Source organism: Passer montanus, unplaced genomic scaffold, assembly GCF_014805655.1.
Source record: "Passer montanus isolate IOZ18808 unplaced genomic scaffold, ASM1480565v1 scaffold179, whole genome shotgun sequence".
NCBI classification, from domain to species: Eukaryota; Metazoa; Chordata; class Aves; order Passeriformes; family Passeridae; genus Passer; species Passer montanus.
Genome location: NW_024365270.1, coordinates 532346 through 552299, shown reverse-complemented (window position 1 = coordinate 552299; position 19954 = coordinate 532346). Strand labels below are relative to the sequence as shown.

At 62.4% G+C, this 19954-nt stretch overlaps 1 protein-coding gene across 5 annotated transcripts in view; it reads left to right on the top strand.

Annotated features, from left to right (window-relative positions):
* Positions 1 to 754: 754 nt before the first annotated feature.
* The window catches only part of SRCIN1 (SRC kinase signaling inhibitor 1), a 46759-nt gene continuing 27559 nt past the window's right edge, over positions 755 to 19954 (top strand). Inside the window, exons 1-3 of one of the 5 annotated variants that reach the window (XM_039704691.1) lie at positions 755 to 1458; positions 9903 to 10186; positions 18947 to 18970. In XM_039704691.1, the coding sequence (XP_039560625.1) occupies positions 1275 to 1458; positions 9903 to 10186; positions 18947 to 18970 (492 nt within the window). In that variant the 5' untranslated portion in view covers positions 755 to 1274. Of the gene's footprint in view, positions 1459 to 5029; positions 6229 to 9902; positions 10187 to 18946; positions 18971 to 19954 lie in introns of those variants that run through there. The other 4 variants (XM_039704687.1, XM_039704688.1, XM_039704689.1 and 1 more) reach the window with 4 other exon arrangements.

Genomic DNA, 19954 nt, shown 5'->3' with positions numbered 1-19954 from the left:
TCCAAGATTTTTAATCCTGTGGCGTCAGCATTTGGACCGAAATAACCCTGGGGGTTCACAGCCCTGTGGGGTGGGGCGAGGTTGGGTTTGGGGTCCCTTTGGCTGGGGCAGCATCTCCCCGGAACCCTGGGGGTGGCACCGTGCCAATCCCCCCAAAATGTGGGGCAGGGGTGATTTAATGGGTTTGGAGTTTTGGTGTTATGGGTTTGGGAGGAGCGGGCTGCGCCCCTCAGGGGTTCACTGCTCCTCCTTCCTTCGGGATCATCGCCTCACCCTGGGAATTTCGGGAATAATCAATGCCGTCCCTGGAGGCTGTGGCGTGACCCTGCCCGCAGTGACCAGCGCCGTGTCCTGGGGACAAACCCAGGAAAACCTCTGGGACAAACCCAGAAAACCACGGGGACAAGCCCAGAAACCCTCTGGGACAATCCCAGAAAACCGCTGGAATTCCGTCCCCGAGCTGCCCCGGGGCTCAGCCGCGGGCTGGCAGCGGGGACATTTCGGGGTGCCCGTGCCCGGGGCTGCGCAGCTCGGTGCCATCAGGGCCATCCTGGCTCCTGGGGGTGGTGGCAGCAGCACGGCCAGAGCCCCGCGGTGTCACCGCCGGGGACACGGGGCGGGCAGCGCGACAATCCGGGCACTGCCCGGCACATGTGATGCGTTTGAGGGGGCACGCTGACATTTCCAGGGGAAGGAGGGGGGGGAAAAATCCCCGGGAGACCCGCAGGGAGCTCCGGAACGGCGGAAAACAGCGAGAAGCGTCCGCGCCCAGCGGAGAGAGCGGAGGGACAAACCGGGAACGGGGGGAAAAACCGGGAACGAGAGGACGAACCGGGAACGGGGGGAAAGGCAGGGCCAGGATGTGAGGGGAAGCGATGGGAGCTGGCGGAGGAGCGGAGCGGGGAATGCCGGCCGTGGAGGCGGCTCCGGGAGCCCCTCGGTAGCGCGGGGACAGCGGCGGGAGCCTCGCAGCCCGGCCCCGCTGCGGCTCCGCTCCCCGGCGCTGCGCTGAGGCGGCGGTGGCGGCGCTGGGTTTGAGGTGGCGGCGCTGGGTTTGAGGTGACAGTGGCGGCGCTGGATGCGAGGTGACAGCCGCCGCACGCCTGCGAGGTCAGAGCTGCGCGATCAGGTCGGTGCCACCCTCCCCGCGCTCGGTGCCGAGCCCACCCCGCGTTCAGTCAGCACCGGCGGCTCAGAGCCCACCCTGCGGGCCCGGAGCGCGGCTCCAAGCGCCCAGATGCCCCGCGAGGCCGTACCCGGCCCGGGCTAGGCGGATGCCGCGAGCCGCGTGTGTTTGTCGCGCAGATCGGCCAGCCGAGCCCCCTGCCGCCGCCCCCGCCATGCTGCCCCGCTGGGCAAAGCAGCCCCCCGGAGCTTCCCCCCGAGCCGCGGCGAGGCTGCGGGAGCCGGGCAGAGCCAGCGAGCCCCGGGACTGCCGGCTGCCAGCGCTGCTCCTGGGTACGGACCGGGGGGACTTGGGGTGAGCTGTGCCCCGGGAGTGATGGATGGGGTGGGTGGGGTGGTCTCGGACCCTCACAGGGGGCTCTGGAGTGGCCTGGGGTGGTCCCAGACCCTCACAAGGGGCTCTTCCCCTGAAAGGGACAGATGGTGTGGGCTGGGGTGGTCCAAGCTGGGCTCTGGAGTGGCCTGGGGGTCGTTCCAGACCCTCATAGAAGGCTCTGGGGTGGCCTGGGGCGGTGCCAGCCCCTCAGAGGTGGACACTGCCCCTGGAAGTGATGGATGGTGGTCCCAGCCCCTCACAGAGGGTCCTGACCCAGGAAGGGACAGGAGGCCCAGCCTGGGGACAGTTCCAGCCCCTCACAGGTGGGCTCGGGGGTGGCCTGGGGTGGTCCAGCCCCTCACAGGTGGGCACAGATGGCGTGGGCTGTACCGTGCCCGGCTCCGAAGGGAGGAGGAGGAGGAGGAGGAGGCGCAGGGCTGCAGGCAGCTGCTGCTGCCCTCCTTTTGCTTGACTAAACGCCGCTGCCTGGACAGCTCTGGCTGCCGCTGGTGGGAGGCGGCGGGCGGGGGGACGGGGCTGTACCCTCGCTGTGCCCGGCAGGGCAGGATGGGCAGCAGGGGACAGCAGGGGACAGCAGGGGTGGCACAGCGGGCCGAGGGGTGGCACAGCGCGCTGGCCTTGTCCTCGTGTCACCCGCCGCGTCTCGAGGTGGGGAGTGCCACCAGCCCTGGGGGCACCGGCTCGGTGTCGCCGCGGCCAGGGGGATGTGTCACATGTCCCCGCAGCGTCCCTGTCCCGTGGCTGCTCAGGCTGACAGCGAATCCTTGCAGGATTTCACCCCGTGTTTTCCATCCCTCAGCACGTTTCCCTGCCTCTCGGAGGCCTCAGCCGAGGCTCTGAGATATTTTTTTTCCCCCAGCTTTTCTGATTTTTAACGAGCTGTGACTAACCGGGCTGGCACGGCAGGCGGTGACCAAGCACCAACGTGCTACCTGTGTGCCCAGAAATAGGGGCTGCTCTCCACACCCCCGCCGGGAGCATTCCCGGCCTCTCCAGCCCCCCCGGGACACCCACCCAGCTTTTCCCACGCCTGGCAGTGCCCAGCTCGCAGCAGGAGTCACCCAAAGGTGCAGTGCCACCCAAATCCTGCCCGGAGGATGCGGGATCACGGCTCAGTGTTGTGGATGGAGCTGCTGAGCTCCGGGGTGGGCTCTGAGCCCATCCTGGGGGTGGCAGAGCCAAGATTTGAGCGAGCTGGGTCTCCTGTGCCAAGGATGGGGCTGGGCTGAGCGTGGCTGTGGGATTGCCGTGGTCCCAAACCCTCTGAGGCAGGAAAAATCCCCTCTCTGAATGCTCCCTCAGGGAATTGAGCCCTTTGGGGACCCCAGGCTTGTGGGACAGAGGGTTGGAAATGCTGTGGGCTTGGCCTGGATCCCTCCCCTCGTGGCTTCCATCCCTCCTGGAGTGGGATTTGGGGTGCCAAAGCCCCGTGCCCGGCTCTGGGCTTTGCCCGGGCAGCTGCTGGTGGCCACAGGCCGGGCTGGAGGGTCACAGCCCCTTCTGATGCTCCCTCCTGTTCCTCCTATCTTGGAAGTTTGGATGGGATTTTGGGAAGGAATTCCTCCCTGGGAGGGGCTGGATGGAACTCGCAGAGCAGCTGGGGCTGTCCCTGGGTCCCTGGGATTGTCCCAGGAGCCGCCTGGGACAGGGGGAGTTGGCTCTGCTTCCCCAGCCCAGCTGACACGGCAGAGTCACGGCCCCACATCCTCACCCGCCCCGCACGGAGCCTGCCAGGACCCCAGATCTGGGAAAATCCTTTCAGTTCCGACCGTGTTTTCCCCCTGCTCGCACGCCGGGTTTGACCCCCTCCCCTCTCAGCAGCCGGACCCGTGTGTGTCTCCTCCGTGCCTCAGTTTCCCTGTGCCGAGGCGGTCCCCGGGCCATTCCCATGGCAGCTGCCAGGTCCCGGCTGTGCCGCGGGGGTGGCGACGAGGCCACAAAGCGCCTTCTGTGGCAGCGGCGCTGGCCAGCCTGGCCTCGCCTCGCCTTTATTTTTATCCCGTGTCTCCAAGCTGCTGGCACGTCCCCAGCCCTGCCAGCCGAGGATGTCACCCTTGCCAGGGCACGCAGGGCTCCGTCCTCCTCCTCCCGGTGCCTCTGCCCCGGGCAGGGATGTTTTCCATGCGCCGGGAATGCCCTGGCTCAGCCTCGGGCCAGCGGCCGGACACGGAGCCGAGGGCAGCTCACCCTTGCCAGGGCACGCAGGGCTCCGTCCTCCTCCTCCCGGTGCCTCTGCCCCGGGCAGGGATGTTTTCCATGCGCCGGGAATGCCCTGGCTCAGCCTCGGGACACGGAGCAGAGGGCAGCGGGAAGATTTTCCAGCTGGAATTTCTCCTTCCTTCACTCCCTCTGCCCCTCATTTTCCCTTCACTTGCCAAGGACAGAGGGAAGATTTTCCAGGTTCTCCCAGTTGGAATTTGCCCTTCCCTCATTCCCTCTGCCCCTCATTTTTCCCCGGCTTGCTCCTTGCTGCACGGCTCCAAGCGAGCATCCAGGTGTGCCGGCCCTTCCCTTGGCACTGGATCCCCGGGATTTTGGGAGGTGAACTCGTCTCCCGTCTCCATGTGGGCGCGTGGGCGCGATCACACCCGGCGAGGTGGGAAAAAGTGGCGGCTGCTTTTTCCAGGGCCGGCCAGATGGGATCTTTCCCTTCGCTCTGGGCTCTGACAAGTGACACGCAGGATTCATCCGGCGCCTCCCGAGGGAAGGAGCCGCCTGGCAGGGCAGTGCCACCGGGCGATGCCAGCTGAGCTCCTGCGAGCTGCAGCCTTGGGGCGAGCTCCGCGTCCCGGCGCCGCTCCGGGGTGGGAATTTGTGGGATGCGGGCGGGGAGAAGGCGGCGCCCGGGGCTGGGAACGGGCAGGAGCCCAGGATTTCACGCGGAGAATCCGGACTGGCACCGTGAGCGGGCACGGTGCCCCTGCCCAGAGCCAATTGGGGTCTGTGGGGTCCCGTCTGGGAAGTTCCCAGTGGAGCTGTGTGTGTGTTTGTGGGGGGGGGGATGTTTAATTTTCCGCCGTTCCGCTGGAATTTGGGAGTGAAAGGCGCGGCGGGGAGCCCGCTGAGCCCCGGCAGGGATCCTTGGGAAGGGAGGAATGAGGCGGGAGAACAATTCCTGCATCCCGGGGGACATCCCGGGGGACATCCTGGGGAGGTTTGTCCCCTGCTGGGTGCTCACGGTCCCCTGCGGGTGGCCTTGGCGTCACCCGGCTCTTCCCAGGGGATTTGGTGGCAGCTCCATGGCAGCGAGGGGAGGGTGCGGGATTTTCATCCCGGTCGCCGCCAGCTTTCGCTCCTGTGTCGCTGTGAGAGGGACAAGGACACCCTGCAGTGCCCTCACTTCCACATTCCCGTCCTGGGATGGACCCTGCCCCGCTCCCGACCTTTCCGCAGCCCCAGGGCTGGAATTCCCTGGGAATTGGCTTTAAGTGGCCACACCCGGCCAGAGCTGGCCCCGTCGGGGACGTGGCGGTGGCGGCAGTGGGGGACACCGGTGTCACCCGTGTCATCTGCCTTCTCCCTGCTCCTGGGCTCGCGTTTGCTTGGATAACGAGAGCATCTGGGCAGCTCGCAGCACTTCTGGGGTGTGAGGACGGGTTCTGGGAGGCGCTTGACCATCCCAAAATGAGTGGACACCACGGTGGCCGAGCCAGGGACAGGACAGCAGGGGCTCGGCCGGTGACTCTGAGCCACCTGGCGAGGTGGAATCTCCCCGCCCACGGCAGGGCTGGGATCTGTCTGATTTCCCCGCCTCACACCACTCCAGAATTCCCTGATTTCCCGCAGGCCCGGCTCCGGCGGGGCGCGCACCCCCAGGGCCGGCTCCGCAGCAGCGCACGAGTTAAACCGCGCGGCGCAGCAGCTCCCCCCGCTCTCCCCACGCCTCCTCCCGCCCCCGGCAGCGCGGCACGGAAGGGGTTAGCACCGGGCAGGGCTCGGGGAGCCGGGCAGGCTCGCTGGGCGCCGGGCAGTGCGGCAGAGCAGCCTCCGGGAGGAAGCGGGAGCATCCCGCTCTTCCGGCCGCGCTAATGGCCGGGCGCGGGGCAGCCGCATCGCTGCGAGGGGCTGCCGCCCTCCCGGCTGCCTCTCTCCCCAGATGCACTCCCCGCCTCCCCTCCCCTCGCCCCTTTTTGTGCGAGCGCTTTCTCGGGCGATTTTCCACGCTCCGCTGATCGCTCGCCGCGACCCGCGCGAGGTTTCGCTGCCTCGTGAAGATTTATGGGACTGCAGTAATAAACTGGGCTCGAGGCGTTCCTCTGGATGATAAACCCCGCTGCGAGAGGGGGGATCCCAGCCGGATCCCGCAGCCGCTCCTGTTTTTGGGGGCCTTTCCCTGCCCTGTCTCTCTGCCAGCGCCGTGCCTGAAGATTTCCACCCGAACCGGTGCCTCCGGTGCCGCTGTTTTCCCGGGAAGGACGCGATGGCCGTGCCCTGCTAGCAGCCCGGGGCTCCGGCCCCGGCACGGGTGACACCTCTGCTGGCAGGTGGGCGCGATGGGTGGATGAATCGGCAAAGAGAACCGCGTTCCCTCAACCTCCCTCTGCTCGGAGAGGGGCTGGCCAGGATCTACCGCGGCATCCTGGCCGTCGTGGGAGCGCTGCGCCCGGCCAAGGAGCCGCCCGCAGCCCCCGCCGAGCGGAGCGCTGCCCCCGCCGCGCCCCCGGAGCCGCGGCCCGGCCGCCGTGGGAGCCGCGCTGCGGCCGCGGGTAAGCCAGGGGACGGTCCCGTGGGGGGGACACGGCCCGCAGGGTGCCCCGATGGGCTGGGCAGCCCGGGCAGGCTCCGGCCGGCTCTGCCACCCCAGTGACCTACTTGGAAGCAGCCTCGGGAAGCACTTTCCAGGGATCTGCGGCGGCCGCTGCGTTCCTGAGCTGCTGGAGGAGGAGGGAAAAAAAACTTTGTGGGAGGTTTGAGGTGGAATTATCCGCAGGAGGGAAGGATTAACAGCCTTCCCTTCAGCCTGGCCCTGAGGGTTTCAGGTTCCTTTCCCCAAGCCAGCCCCCCAGGCTGTTTCCTTGCGGGACCATCCCTGCCCGCTGCGGGTGGCATCTCCGGGTGGCATCTCGGGTGGCATCTCCGGAGCGCTGACACGAGGCCAGTGCACGTGGCTGTGGCGACTTTTCCTCCCCTGGCCTCGAGGGGGTCATGGGTCACAACCTTTGCGATGTTGCGGGGTCGGGGCCGCTGCATCCTGGCTGGCTGCGGGGACGGAGCGGGCAGCAGGATCCGGGGCTGGCAGAGCCCCCGAGGGGCTGCGGCTCCTCCCTGCCCCTGTTCAGATCATCCCTCGGAGCGGGCGAGCGGAGCTGGCGCGTTCCGCTGCCGGAGCGTGTGATGAGCGAGCGGGAGCTGCATGCTGATCGCGGGGAAGGAGCTGCGAGCGCGGCCTCAGCCCCGCGCTGCTGCAGCGGGGCTGGAGCAGGACCGGGAGGTGGTGGTGGGGAACAAATCCCCTCTGTCACCCCCCAAAATCCCCGTCCCTGCAGCTTCCTCCGGCTCCGGGAGGATGAGGAGCTGCAGCTCCTCCTGCTGCAGCTGCGGCTGGCGGGGGGAGCCTTCATCCCCATCCCCGGCCCCAGAATTCCCGTGGGATGGGAGAAATCCGGGAGTTCTGCGGCGTCGGGACCCGGCATTGCTCAGGGATTGTTTCGGTGCGCTTGGAGCACAGCGGGGCCGGCCCGGGGTGCGATCCCCCACTCCGAGCAGCCTCCTGGCCGCTCCCGAGGGGGCTGCAGAACTTTCCAAGGGCTCCGAGGCTGTGGCTGCGCTGGGAGTTGGGTGATGGGAGCAGCTCCTGCCCAAATTTCTGCTCTGGGGCCACAGACCCGGTGCTGGGCAGAGCGGCCGAGGCAGGGGAGGAGTTTTCCAGCTTGGATCAGTGAGGGACACGCGTTGTGGGGCTGTGAGGGGAGCGGGGAGAGGGGCAGGCAGCTCCCGGGGGTCCCGGGGGGGGTCAGGACGAGCTGCTCCAGCGGGATTGCCCATCAGGGCTGGAGCTCGGCAGCTGCTGGGAGCGATGCCATGCCCGTGTCCCCTCGGCCACCAGAGTCCCCTCGGGCCACTTCCCCCGGGAGAGTTTGGGGTGTTTGGTGTGGTGGAGGTGCTGCCGTGACCTCCCTGGTGCCACCGTGACCTCCCTGGTGTCGCTGTCACCTCCCCGGTGCCATGGGGACCCGGCAGAGTGAGGCAGGGACGGGATCTTCAGCTCTTGCCACATCCCAGCTCCGTTTTCTGGGAAAAGGGGGTGACAACCCGGCCAAGGTGACATTCGGTGATGGAGCTGTGAGGGACGGAGCTGCACCGGTGGATTTTGGAGGAGGGAAGGCTTTGGGATGTCCCCGTGGTGCTTGCGAGCGCGTGATGTCCCCGCTGGGCTGGTGACAAAGCCGCTCGTGCGACCTTGAGCGGAGGAATCGCGGCTGTGGCCCCGCTGATAACGCTTTCTTATCAGTTTGATATCAAACCGATCTGCTGGGCTGATAAATAATTGAGGGGAAAAGGGAAAAAAAGGAAAAAAAAGGAAAAAGGGACAAAAACCTCACCATGATTTGTCTACCGGGAGCTGGGGAGGGAAGGCACAGGAAAAAGCAGGAGCTGAATTATGGATCAAGGTTAAAAGGGAAGCAGGAGCGGGAGGCTGAGCTGCGAAATTCACCAGTGGTGCCAAAGGCAGCCCCGTGGCCTCGGGCCAGGCTGGCACCACTCCGGGGCCTGGGCACAGCAGCTCCCAGATGGAGTGAGACACCCCCAAAGTGGCTTTTTGGGGTCCTGGAGCCGCCCTGCAGCAGGCACGGGGCTGGGCAGGGGCCGGGGGCTGCGGGGTGGCCTCGAGCCGCGGGCACCAAGGCAGTGCCAGGAGCTGGCAGCGTGCGGGGACTTCCAGGCATCCATCAGCTCTCACAGCTTCCCTGGAAGCCAGATCCCAGTGTGCTCGGAATGAGTTATTAGCGAAAGGACACGTCCTTGTCACCTCTCTGTGCCTGGGACCCTCTGTCCGTCCCCCTGTGCCCTCCCGGGCTGGGCTGAGCCCCGGGAAGGGCTGGGATGGGGCAGAGCATCCCGGGAATCCCGGGTTTGGTACCCTCGGGCACCGGGAAGGGCTGGGATAGGGCAGAGTATCCCGGGGATCCCGGGTTTGGTGTTCCCGGACACCGAGAGGGGCTGGGATGGGGCAGAGCATCCCGGGTTTGGGATTTGGGCTGGCCCCTGTGAGCAATGACTGCAGGATGGGCACTGAGCCCCTGCTGGGGGGACATGGGGTCCTGTCCCCCTCCCCAGCCCAGTGCCCACACACACGACCCTTCCCCCTCCCTGCCTGATTTCATTTTCTTTTCGCTCTGTCCTGTGTCCGTGTCCCCCATGTGTCCGTGCTCCGGAGCCGTGTCCCCGTGTCCCCCGTGTGTCCCTGTCCCATGTCCCGTCCGTGCTGTTTTCAGTCACCCAGCGCTCTTTCATTCCCATTTCGCTCCGATCATCGCGGCTTCGGTGGGATCCCAGCCCCTGCACCCCCGGCCGTCCATCCCCGCTGTCCCCTCATGTCCGGGAGCGAGGACAGCGCTGCCACCGCAGGGGGACGGACCTGGCATCCACCCCTTCCTCGGGCACCCCCGAGGGATGGTCCCACTGTGTGCACCCCCTGAGGGATGATCCCACTGTGTGCACCCCGTGAGGGATGATCCCACTGTGTGCACCCCCTGAGGGATGATCCCACTGTGTGCGCCCCTGAGGGATGATCCCATCTGCACCCCATTGAGGGATGATCCCACTGTGTGCACCCCTGAGGGATGATCCCACTGTGTGCACCCCCTGAGGGATGATCCCACTGTGTGCACCCCTGAAGGATGATCCCACTGTGTGCACCCCTGAGGGATGATCCCACTGTGTGCACCCCTGAAGGATGATCCCACTGTGTGCACCCCTGAGGGATGATCCCACTGTGTGCACCCCATTGAGGGATGGTCCCACTCCCTGCACCCCATTGAGGGATGATCCCACTGTGTGCACCCCCTGAGGGATGATCCCACTGTGTGCACCCCATTGAGGGATGATCCCACTGTGTGCACCCCTGAGGGATGATCCCACTGTGTGCACCCCTTGAGGGATGATCCCACTGTGTGCGCCCCCTGAGGGATGATCCCACTGTGTGCACCCCCTGAGGGATGATCCCACTCTGTGCACCCCTGAGGGATGATCCCACTCCCAGCGAGGCTCTGCCATTGCTCCTTGCTGAAATCCCCAACCCCAAATCCCAGCCTTCACCCTCTGCCCCATGGTTGGGGCTGTCCCCCCGGCCTGCCCCCTGTCTGGGGACTGTCCCCCCGGCCTGCCCCGTGTCGGGGTCCCTCGCTGACCCCGCCGTGCTCTCCCGCTGCCCGCGCAGATCCCGACAGGACGAGCTCGCACATGATCTCCGCGGACGATGCCGAGTACCCGCGCGAGTACCGCACCCTGGGCAACGGCACCCGGCGCTTCTCCAACGTGGGGCTGGTGCACACCTCGGAGCGCCGGCACACCGTGATCGCCGCGCAGAGCCTGGAGGCGCTCACCGGCCTCCAGAAGACGGAGATGGAGCGCAAGAGGGACGCCTTCATGGACCACCTGAAGAGCAAATACCCGCAGCACGCCCTGGCGCTGCGCGGGCAGCAGGAGCGCCTGCGGGACCAGGTGAGCGCCATTCCCCCGGGAATGGGGCTGGGGGCGCTTCGGGATGGGGGGCTGGGTGCAGGGGAGAGGAGAGAGGGGGTGCTGGGTGTGCGTGACACGGGGGTGGGTGCGGCAGCGACTGGGGAGCGTCCTCCGGGGGGAGGGAGGGGATATTGCAGCGGTGAGAAGGAGAATATGCCAGGGGTGAGAAGGAGAATGTTCCAGGGGTGAGAAGGAGAATATTCCAGGGGTGACAAGGAGAATATGCCAGGGGTGAGAAGGAGAATATTCCAGGGGCGAGAAGGAGAATATGCCAGGGTGAGGAAGGGAATCTTACAGGGGCGAGGAAGAGAATTCCCCAACCCTGAGGAAAGAATCCCCCAGGTGTGACAGAGAGTGATGGGTGTGGGCAGGAGAATCCCCAGGTGTGGGGAGCAGAACCCCCAGGTGTGGGGAGCAGAACCCCTCAGGGGTGGGGAGCAGAACCCCCCAGGGGTGGGGAGCAGAACCCCCAGGGGTGGGGAGCAGAACCCCCCAGGGGTGGGGAGCTGAACCCCCAGGTGTGGGGAGCAGAACCCCCCAAGTGTGGGGAGCAGAACCCCCCAGGTGTGGGGAGCAGAACCCCCAGGGGTGGGGAGCAGAACCCCCCAGGGGCGAGGGTCCCCCAGCCTCTGGTGGCCTTTGCTGAGCACACCAGAGCCCTGGGGAGGGACTGTTCGGGAGGGGGGGTCCTGTCGTGTTTTGGGGTGTGCTGGGGACCCCAAACCCCTGATTTGGCTCTGGTGACGCTGATGTGGCAGCAGTAAATCCCCACCTCCCCTGGGCAGCAGATCCCGGAGCCCCCCTGGCAGGAAAACTCAAAGCATACCAAAAATTCTCAGGGGACAAAGGTCCCAAAATTCCCAAATTCCCAAATTCCCCAAATTCCCAGAACTGGCTTGCTGAAGGAAATCCAGCTTTGCCAGAAAAACCAGTGCCATGGGAGCTGCTGCCCACCAAATGCCTCCAAACCCCCAAATTTTGGTGAGGGGACAATAATTGATGGTGGCTTTGCTGTCACAATCCATATTTGGGGCATTTCCAGGCGCTGCTTCCCAGTAAATAAATAGGATTTTCCCCCTATTATTACAGGGATTTAAAGACTTTCCTTTTTTAAAAATAAGCAGCAGCTCTTAAAAAAAAAAAAAAAATCCAGCTGGGGCTGGCTCAGGTCTGATAAGCTGCTGAGGATTTTTATAGGTGAAGGAATGATCTGGATTTGGGAATTATCTCCTTTATTCCCAAACCCAACCTGGATTTTTGGGTTTGGTTGCAGCTCATTCCCCACCAAAACACCCCAAAATCCTACCAAATACTATTTTTTTTCCTTTCCTCCCCTTCTTTTCCTTCATTTCCCTGGCAGGCAGTAAATAATAACAGGAATCCAGAAATCCTGGGAAGCTCAGGTGCCAACCTTTAACTGACATTGGGATCCAGCCCTGCCTGGAATGTTTGAAAATCACTTTGATATTCCAGAAGAGCCTGGAAGGGATTTCAGAGTCACAGGCTTTACTGTTTTCTTGGGATGTAAAAAAATAAATAAAAAGAAAAAAAAAAGATAAAAAGAAAAAAAATCTAAAAAGGAAGAAAAGGAGGGGAAAAAAAAAAGACATTTGAGGGAGTTTGGAACAGCAGAGGTGAAAAAGAACATTCCGTAAATGTCAACACCGCTTCCAGCCTGGCAAAAATCCGTTTCTCCCGGGAATCCTTTGCCTCTCCTGACGGCGCTCGGGGCTGTGAGGGCCGGGCAGGGCACACAGGTGGCACCGGCACAGTGGCACCGGTGGCAGCGGGGTCCCGCCGGGGCGTCCTGCAGAGCCCGGGCACAGGGGGAGGCGGCTGGCTCTGTGCTAGGGGGTGATGGAGGGTGGGAACCCGGCTGGGAATCCAGGTGGGAATCCAGCTGTGTGTAATCCAGCTGTGAATCCAGGTGGGAATCCGGCTGTGTGGGAATCCAGGTGGGAACCCAGCTGTGTGGGAATCCAGCTGTGAATCCAGCTGTGTGCGACTCCCCGTGCACATCCACACGCCCATCCACGTGTGCACATCCCTGCGTGTGCCCGTGTGTGTTTCCCTGTCCACATGCGTGTCCCCACCCCTGTGTCATCCATGTCCATCCAGCTGTATTTCCTGTCCCCATCCCTGTCCCCATCCCTCTCCCTTGTCCCTGTCCCTATCCATGTCCATATCCCTCCGAGCGGGGCCGAGCCGAGCGGGGCCGAGCGGGGCCGAGCCGAGCCGAGCGGAGCCGAGCAGGGCCGAGCGGCGCTGCGGATCCCGACCCGCAGCGCTCACCTGCCGCAGGTACCGGGCGGGAACGCGCGGGATGGAACGGGATGGAACGGGAGAGAAGGGGATGGAGCGGGGCGCATCCTCCGCGCGCTGGCGGAGCCGCTGTCGCCCCCCGCTGCTGCGGTTCCCCGCCGGTGTCCCCTGCCCACCGCAGTGCCCCCCTCCCCAAAATTCCCACCCGGTTCCGTCGGCAGCCGGGGGTGTCCTTACCCCGGCCCCAGACCCGGGGCAGCCCCTCGGCGTCCCCTTTCCTTTAGCCCCCCCTTCCCCAGCCCCCCTTTCCCTTCAGCCTCCCCCCATTCCCGGGGTCCCCCCCGTCCCCGGTGTCGCGGATGGGGAGGGGGTGGCACTTTGTGGCTGCCATCGTCCCTGCGTGCCCTTCGCTGCCGCAGCCGGGGGGGATCGGGGGGGTCGTGCAAAGCCCCCTGTGCCCCCCCCTGCGCGTCCCCCGCCGTCCCAGGGCCGCTCCGCGTTGTCACCCGTGTCCCGGCAGGGGACAGCGATTCCCCACGCCCCCCTCGGGCGGCGGAGAGGGGCAGATGGTGGCCGGGGCACGCAGCCCCTGCGCCTGCAGCTCACCTGGCCCAGCTCCTTCCCGCGGCGGCAGGAAAGGTCTGACCTCACCTCGCAGCCCCGCCTGGGCCGGGGGAGCCCCGCACGGGCGGGTTTGGGGGCACCGGGGCGCTCGGGGGGCTCGGTGAGCGCCGGCTGAGGCGGCAGCGGGGTGGCCGAGGCGACGCGGGGTCCCTCGGGGCTCCTCCCGCGGTGTCATCTTGGTCTCCAGAGGTGGAGAGTGACGGCAGGCGCTGAAATGGTGGAGCGCGGCTGCCGCGAGTACCGCGAGCGCTGTGTGCGTGTCCCCGGGGCTGCAGCCGGAGCCGGCCCCATCGATTCCCTCATCCCCGCCCGGCCAGCGATCCCCGGCTCGTTCCAGCAGGGCTGGCTGGGAATGGGCGCTCTGGAGTCAGGCGGAGCTCCGCGGGGCACCCCGCTTCTCCTCGGTCGGGGTTTTTATGGAAGCGGGTCTGAAGTCCCCAGGAAGAGGGAAAAGCCAGGCTGGGGACAGCGCCGGGGGCAGAATGAGTTGGTGGGAGCCGGGCAGGGAGATTCCCGGGAGGTGCCCACCAGGAATTGGAGGTGGGATTCTCCCCTTGGCACAGCCGGGCTCCCGGCACTCCCCCTGGAAGGGCTGTGATCATTCCTGCTCTGCCCGGCACACACGGGCAGGGGGAACGCGCCCATCCCTCCGTCTGTCCATCCATCCATCCATCATCCATCCATCCATCCATCCATCCATCCATCCATCCTTCCGTCCATCTGTCCCTCCCTCCCCTGAAGTTTCCCGCTGTTCCCCCCCAGTTTCTCTCCTGTCCCCGCTGACCCCGGGGCTCGGGTCCCGCTGCCCGCCGTGGCTTTCCGGGGAGGGGACACCAGAGCCCGGCGGGCCCGCCAGCCCCGAGGGGACGCGAGGGGACGCGGGAAGGGCAGGGCGGGCTCCAGCAGCGTGCCGGGCTCTTCCTCACCCCCAGCTCCGCCGGGAACGGGGGGGGTCAGCCCCCCTCGCGCTGCCGCGACCCCCCCGGGGACCCTGCGGTGGGGACGCGGCTGCTGTGCCCGCCCCGAGGAGACCCCAGCGCTTGTCCTTTCCCACGGGTTTATCGATCTGTGCCGGTTTGGGGGTGCCGCATGGAGCGGGGGGTCACCCCGGGGCTGCGGGGGTCGCGGGCGGTGCGGGGCGCGGGGCCGGCTTCACCTTGCGCGTCCCTATTGTGCTCGGTCCACCTACGCCGTGCCGTTGCCATGGCCACCGTGCCATCCGATCTGCCCGGCTCCTGCCAGCCTCCCCTGCCCTGCCCTGCCCCGAAACCTCCGCGCGGGCGCCTCAGGGACGCCCCGACCCCGCTGCGGGGCTCAGGGGCGCTCCCGCACCGGGCACCCCGGGCGGGGACGGGCGCTGACCTTGGCCGGGGGGATTGCGGAGCCCCGCACGAACCGGTGCATGGCTCCAGCGGGCGCTGCGGCTTCGCCCGCTCGCGGCCGGGGCCGGGGCCGGGGCCGGGGCAGGAAAGGAGCCCCCGGCCAGCCGTGCTGGGGCTCCGGTGCCACCGCTGTCACCGGCGCTGTCCCCAGCGGCGCGGCGGAGGTCAGGGCTGTAATTAGTGCTGATGGGCTTGGGGAGGAGGAGGAGGCGCGGGGGCAGTGCAGGGGCCTGGAGGGGAAGGCTGGGGCTGTGTGGTTGTGCTGGGGGGTCTGTGGGGGAGGCCTGACGTTGAGCGGCCGTGACGGGCGGTGGTGGCATCTCTGGTGTCACCTCGATGGCCTCAGAGCCCTCTCTGGGTGGGGGTGCGAGGCTCCGAGGCTCTGCCTGAAAGGAGCAGCAGAACCTCACAGGGGGCTCTGGGAGCCTCCTGAGGGGCCCAGGTGTGACGGGGACGAGCCCCAGCCCCCCTGCATCCCATCTTGTCCCCAGTGTCCCCTGCCCTGGCCACGTTTGACAGGCGCCTGCAATAATTGTGACACCTCAGGTGACAAAATCTGCAGCCCCCGCTCTGTCTGGTCACTGTTTGCATTCTTCTCCCCGTCTTGTCATGCTGCTATTTCCACTTTAATTCACTTTCGCTGGCTCTGAAAAGCATTAAAATAAACCCAAAACCCAAACAAAACCAGAAAAAACAACAACCAAAAAACTTTAATAAGCAGAAACAGATTAAATTCACTTGGCTGTTATTTTTCAAGGAGATTTTTGTTTGTCAAGACGCGGTGCCTGAGGGTGGGGGACTCGATCGGAAGCCGGAGCTCCTGGAAATGAGTTAATTAAAAAGCCGATGAAGCTGCCTCTGTCCTCCCTGGGAGTGCGGGGCGGCGGCTGCCGCTGCCGCCCTTTCGAGAGGGACACGGTCGTGCCTCGTTAATCACCAGCAGATTTGTGATTTAATTGCCATTCAGGGGAAGTCCCCCTCGGTCAAGGCGCTGACTCACTTGGATTTCATTTCATTTACCTCCCGTCTGCTCCTGGGACAACCACAAGCACCATTTAATTTATTTCATTTTTTTCAAACTCGACTCCCAAAATATTCCCGATTACATCACCCCAGCCCTGCTTTGCTGCCTCGTGTGTGTGTCCATCCCCCCGGGGGCTCTCCGCCCCCCTCCCGGCGCTTCGGGGACCCTGAGCTCCTCGTTATTCCCTCGTTTGCAGCACCACGGACATGACTCTCATTGTAATTATAAATCACAGCCTCTGTAATTCCCTGCACCTTTTGCAGAGTTGCTGCTGCAAGGAGCCGCCTGCTTTATGGCTCGGAACGCGGCTGTCGCTTCCAATCCTCTCCCGGCCCATTATCTCCCTTTGATGCTTTTGAAGAGCCAGCGAAATGTTAATGCCAGCTCGGCCCTCTCCTCTCCCCTCCTCTTCGGGCAAATCCAGCCTGCAAGGGGCTGCCAGGTGATGCTTCAGTTTTGGTTTTTATGTTTTTCAGCTTCTGTGCTGCTTTAGTGTGTGGGTCTGGGCTCCATATTATGGGATGGTGAGCTCTCCGCACAGAGCAGGGAGACAGAACAATTCCTGCTCCAGCTGGGGACCAAGGACAAATGATCCAAATCCCAGCCCAAGAGCAGAAACAACGTGGGCTGGAGAGAGAAAAACAAACAGGATGGGACTGCAGGGGCTAAAGCTGGAATTGGACAATGAACTCCAATATGCAAATGGAGCAGAAATTGTCAAAGTGAGAGACCCCGTGAGCACTCATGCATTTTGGGACCATTTTGGTTCGTTTTGGGACCATTTTGGTTCATTTTGGGTTCATTTTGTACCATTTTGGCTCACTCTGGGTGCAGCCCTGGCTGGGCTCTTGTGCTGCCCAAGGTGGATCCATTGAGGAGATCCTTTGAATGAATCCCTGCTTTATTCTGTGACTCTGCCTGGCCTCTGCTCCAGCTCAGCCTTCCCGAGGCATCACAGGGCCCTGGACACTGCCCTGAGGTTGTCCCCATTCTGTCCCCTGGTTTGGGGGGGCTGGAGGGGAGGCCTTCTCAAGCCTCAGCCCCCCAGCCAGGGCTGCACCCCAGGTGAACCAAAATGGTACAAAATGAACCAAAATGGTCCCAAAATGAACCCAAAATGGTCCCAAAATGAACCAAAATGGTCCCAAAATGAACCCAAAATGGTCCCAAAATGAACCCAAAATGGTCCCAAAATGTTGACCGCTCACGGGGTCTCTCACTTTAATAACTTCTGCTCCATTTGCATATTGGAGTTAATTGTCCAATTCCAGCTTTAGATTATGCAGTCCCATCCTTCTTGATTCTCTCTCTTCATTGTTTGTGCTCTTGGGCCTGAGATTTGGATCATTTGTCCTTGGTCCCCAGCTAGAGCAGGAATTGTTTTGTCTCCTTGCTCTGTGCGGAGAGCTCACCATCCCATAATATGGAGCTCAGAACTCCCCTAAATCAGCACAAAACCATAAAAAATATAAAAACTAAAACCTGGGGCCCGTGGCTGTGCCTGACCCACGCCGGGGCTGCACCCTCTGTGATTTTGGGGACACTTGGGGTGGGCAGGGCAGGGCCGAGGTGGCAGCAGTGCCAGCGGGGACAGATGGAGCCACCAAGCGCCACGGGGTGCTGGGCACGGCCCGCCTGGCACCGGCCACCAGCGCCAGATTGTCAGCCCTGGATGGTCCTGGTGGCCGGCAGGGGACGGGCAGCGTGTCCCTGTCCCCTGGGCAGTGCCACATCCCCAGGGCTGCCAGGGGAAGGTTGTGTTGTAGATAAATAACACAAGTAATAAAATATAATAAAATTATTTGGCTTTTTGGAAATATTAAAATATTTTAAAATATTGAAATTATTCAAACATTTTGAAATAGTAAAAATCTTAAAAATATTTAAATATTTAAAACCATAAAATATAATACAGATATAATATATAAACATATAAATATATATAATTAATTAGCTATATTTGATACATAAAATCTATATAATAAATATTTAATAGAATAAATATGCAACAAGCTAATACTATAGAAATAAATATGTAAAAAGTGATTAAAAGAAAAAATATAAATATATAAAAATGTTTCCAAAATAGTAAATGTGCTCTCGGCTGAATCTTTGCCAATCTTTGCTTTATTGTCTTTATTTCTTATTGTCCTTTATTAAACTTTTTAATTTTCACAAGAGGGTTAAATAAAAAAAACAACTGGGTTGTTTTTCCCCGTTGGATCCGTGGCGCTGGGCTGGGGACGGGTGCTGTGCCACCCTGTGCCCCCAGGTCACGGTGCCCACCCCGAACGGTGCCAGAACATTCTGGATGTGGCTGTGATTTATGGGCTCAGTGAGGAGCTTGTCCAGTCATCCCGAAATAATAAATAAAATCCACACTGTCATCCCGAAAAAATAAATGAAATCCACGGCTGGCGCTGGCAGCAGATAGGATCAGCAATGTCAGGGGAGGGAAAATTACTGAGGGTCCTCGAGGGAGAAGTGAGAAGAGGGAGGGGAAAGGGAAAAGCCGGGGAGGGAAAAACTGGGGAAGGGAAAAGTTGGGGAGGGAAAAAGGGAAAAGCTGGGGAAGGGAAGAGCCAGGACACCCTGAGATCATTATCCTGCTGATTTCTCCTTCCAGCCAGGTGGACCCCACCCCTTGTCCCTGGATCCCATTCCTTATCCGTGGATCCCACTCCTTGTCCCTAAATCCCATTCCTTGCCCCTAAATCCCACTCCTTGTCCCTGCATCCCACTCCTCCCCCCGGGGCCCACCTTCCCTCCTGCAGGGGGTCGGGTGGGGCTGGGAACACCCTGGAATATTGGGATCCCCCTGGAATAAAAATGACTTCCAATCCCTTCCCGAGCTCCGCTGCCCCCTCTGGGAGCCCGGGCTCCCATCCCATCCCATGGATCCCATCCCACTGATCCCATCCCATCCCATCCCATCCCACTGATCCCATCCCATCCCATCCCATCCCATCCCATCCCATCCCATTGATCCCCCCCCATCCCATGCCGGCGCGGGGGGCTCGGGAGCGCTGCCAGCTCCTGTCACCGGCGCTGGCACATCGCGGTGACAGCGGCGACACCAGCGCGCGGGGAGGGGGCGGGCACAGCGGGAAGGGCTGGAAAATCCCGTGGAAAATGAACATTGCTGTGACTTCCAGCGCCAGGAGGGGCCGGGCGCACCAGTGACACCAGTAGCCATGCTGGGCTGCTGGGCCAACCCCTTTTCCCTCCTTTTTCACCCCAGTTTGCTTCAATCCTCACCCCCTGCTCGCCCCCCAAAGCTCCAGCGACCTTTTGGGAGGGGCAGGAACCAGAGCAGGTTTAAATCCGAGCTCAGCCATTCTCAAAGGGAAAAAAAACCAAAAGTCAAAACAAGAATCTTAATGGTATTTTTTTGTTTGTGTGTGTGTGTGTGTGTTTTCTTCTGTTCTATCTTTTTGTTGTTGTTAGCAACCCAACTACTGGAGCTTTAAGGTCAGTATTTCGGATTTTTCCTGCTTTCTCTTTGAAATGCATGTGCCTGGCTGTGCTCTGGATGGGGGTGGGAGCTCGGGTGGGATTTTTTTGGATGAGAATTCCCAAGCTGAAGTGGTTTGGTCTCAGCTCAGCTGAAGCTGAAGGTCACGAGAGGGAATTTTGGGGTTTGGGGTGATCTGTGAGTTGTTCTGTGAGGCCTCGTCCTGAGCGCTCGCCCCACAGCCAAATCCCGCTGCTCTGGAGTTATTCCTGAGACCAGGATTCTGGGAAAATGATGGGAAAATGATGGGAAAATGATGGGAAAATGATGGGAAAAGGCCGGTTCTGGGTGGGTTTGGAAGCTCGGAGTGGCTGCTCCCAGCAGGGGTTCAGGGCTTGCTCTGGTTTCCAGCCTCCTCCTCCTCCTCTTCCTCCTCCCCCTGGAGCTGCTCCTGCTCCTTTTCCCTGCCGGGCTCTGGGATCTGCCCCCTGTCCCATCGCTGTGTCCCCTTGTCCATCACCTCTTCCCTTTCCGGGCTCCTCATCCCCCTCATTCCCCAGAAAATCCCGGAGAAGGGGCAGGAGATGAGTGTGGGGGTCTCGGGCTGTGCCAGCGCCTCACAGGACGGACAGAACGGGAGGAGGAACGGGAATTTCAGTTGCGGGTTTGGTGCTGGGAGAGTTTTAGAGGGAAGAAGAATGGGATTCCCAGGCTGGGATTTGGATTCCCAAGCTGGAATTTGGTGCTGGGAGATTTTTGGACCAGGAAGGAGTTTTGGGATTCCCAAACTGGGATTTGGTGCTTGGAGATTTGTGGACCAGAGGAATTTTGCATTGGGAGAATTTTAGACCAGAGGGAAGAGGGATGGGATTCCCAAACTGGAATTTGGATTCCCAAGCTGGAATTTGGTGCTGAGGCCCCTCCAGGCCAGAAAACAAAGCCGTTTGTCCATCTGGAAGTGCTCGGCAAGGGCTCTCATCCCTGTGCCCATCCTCAGCACT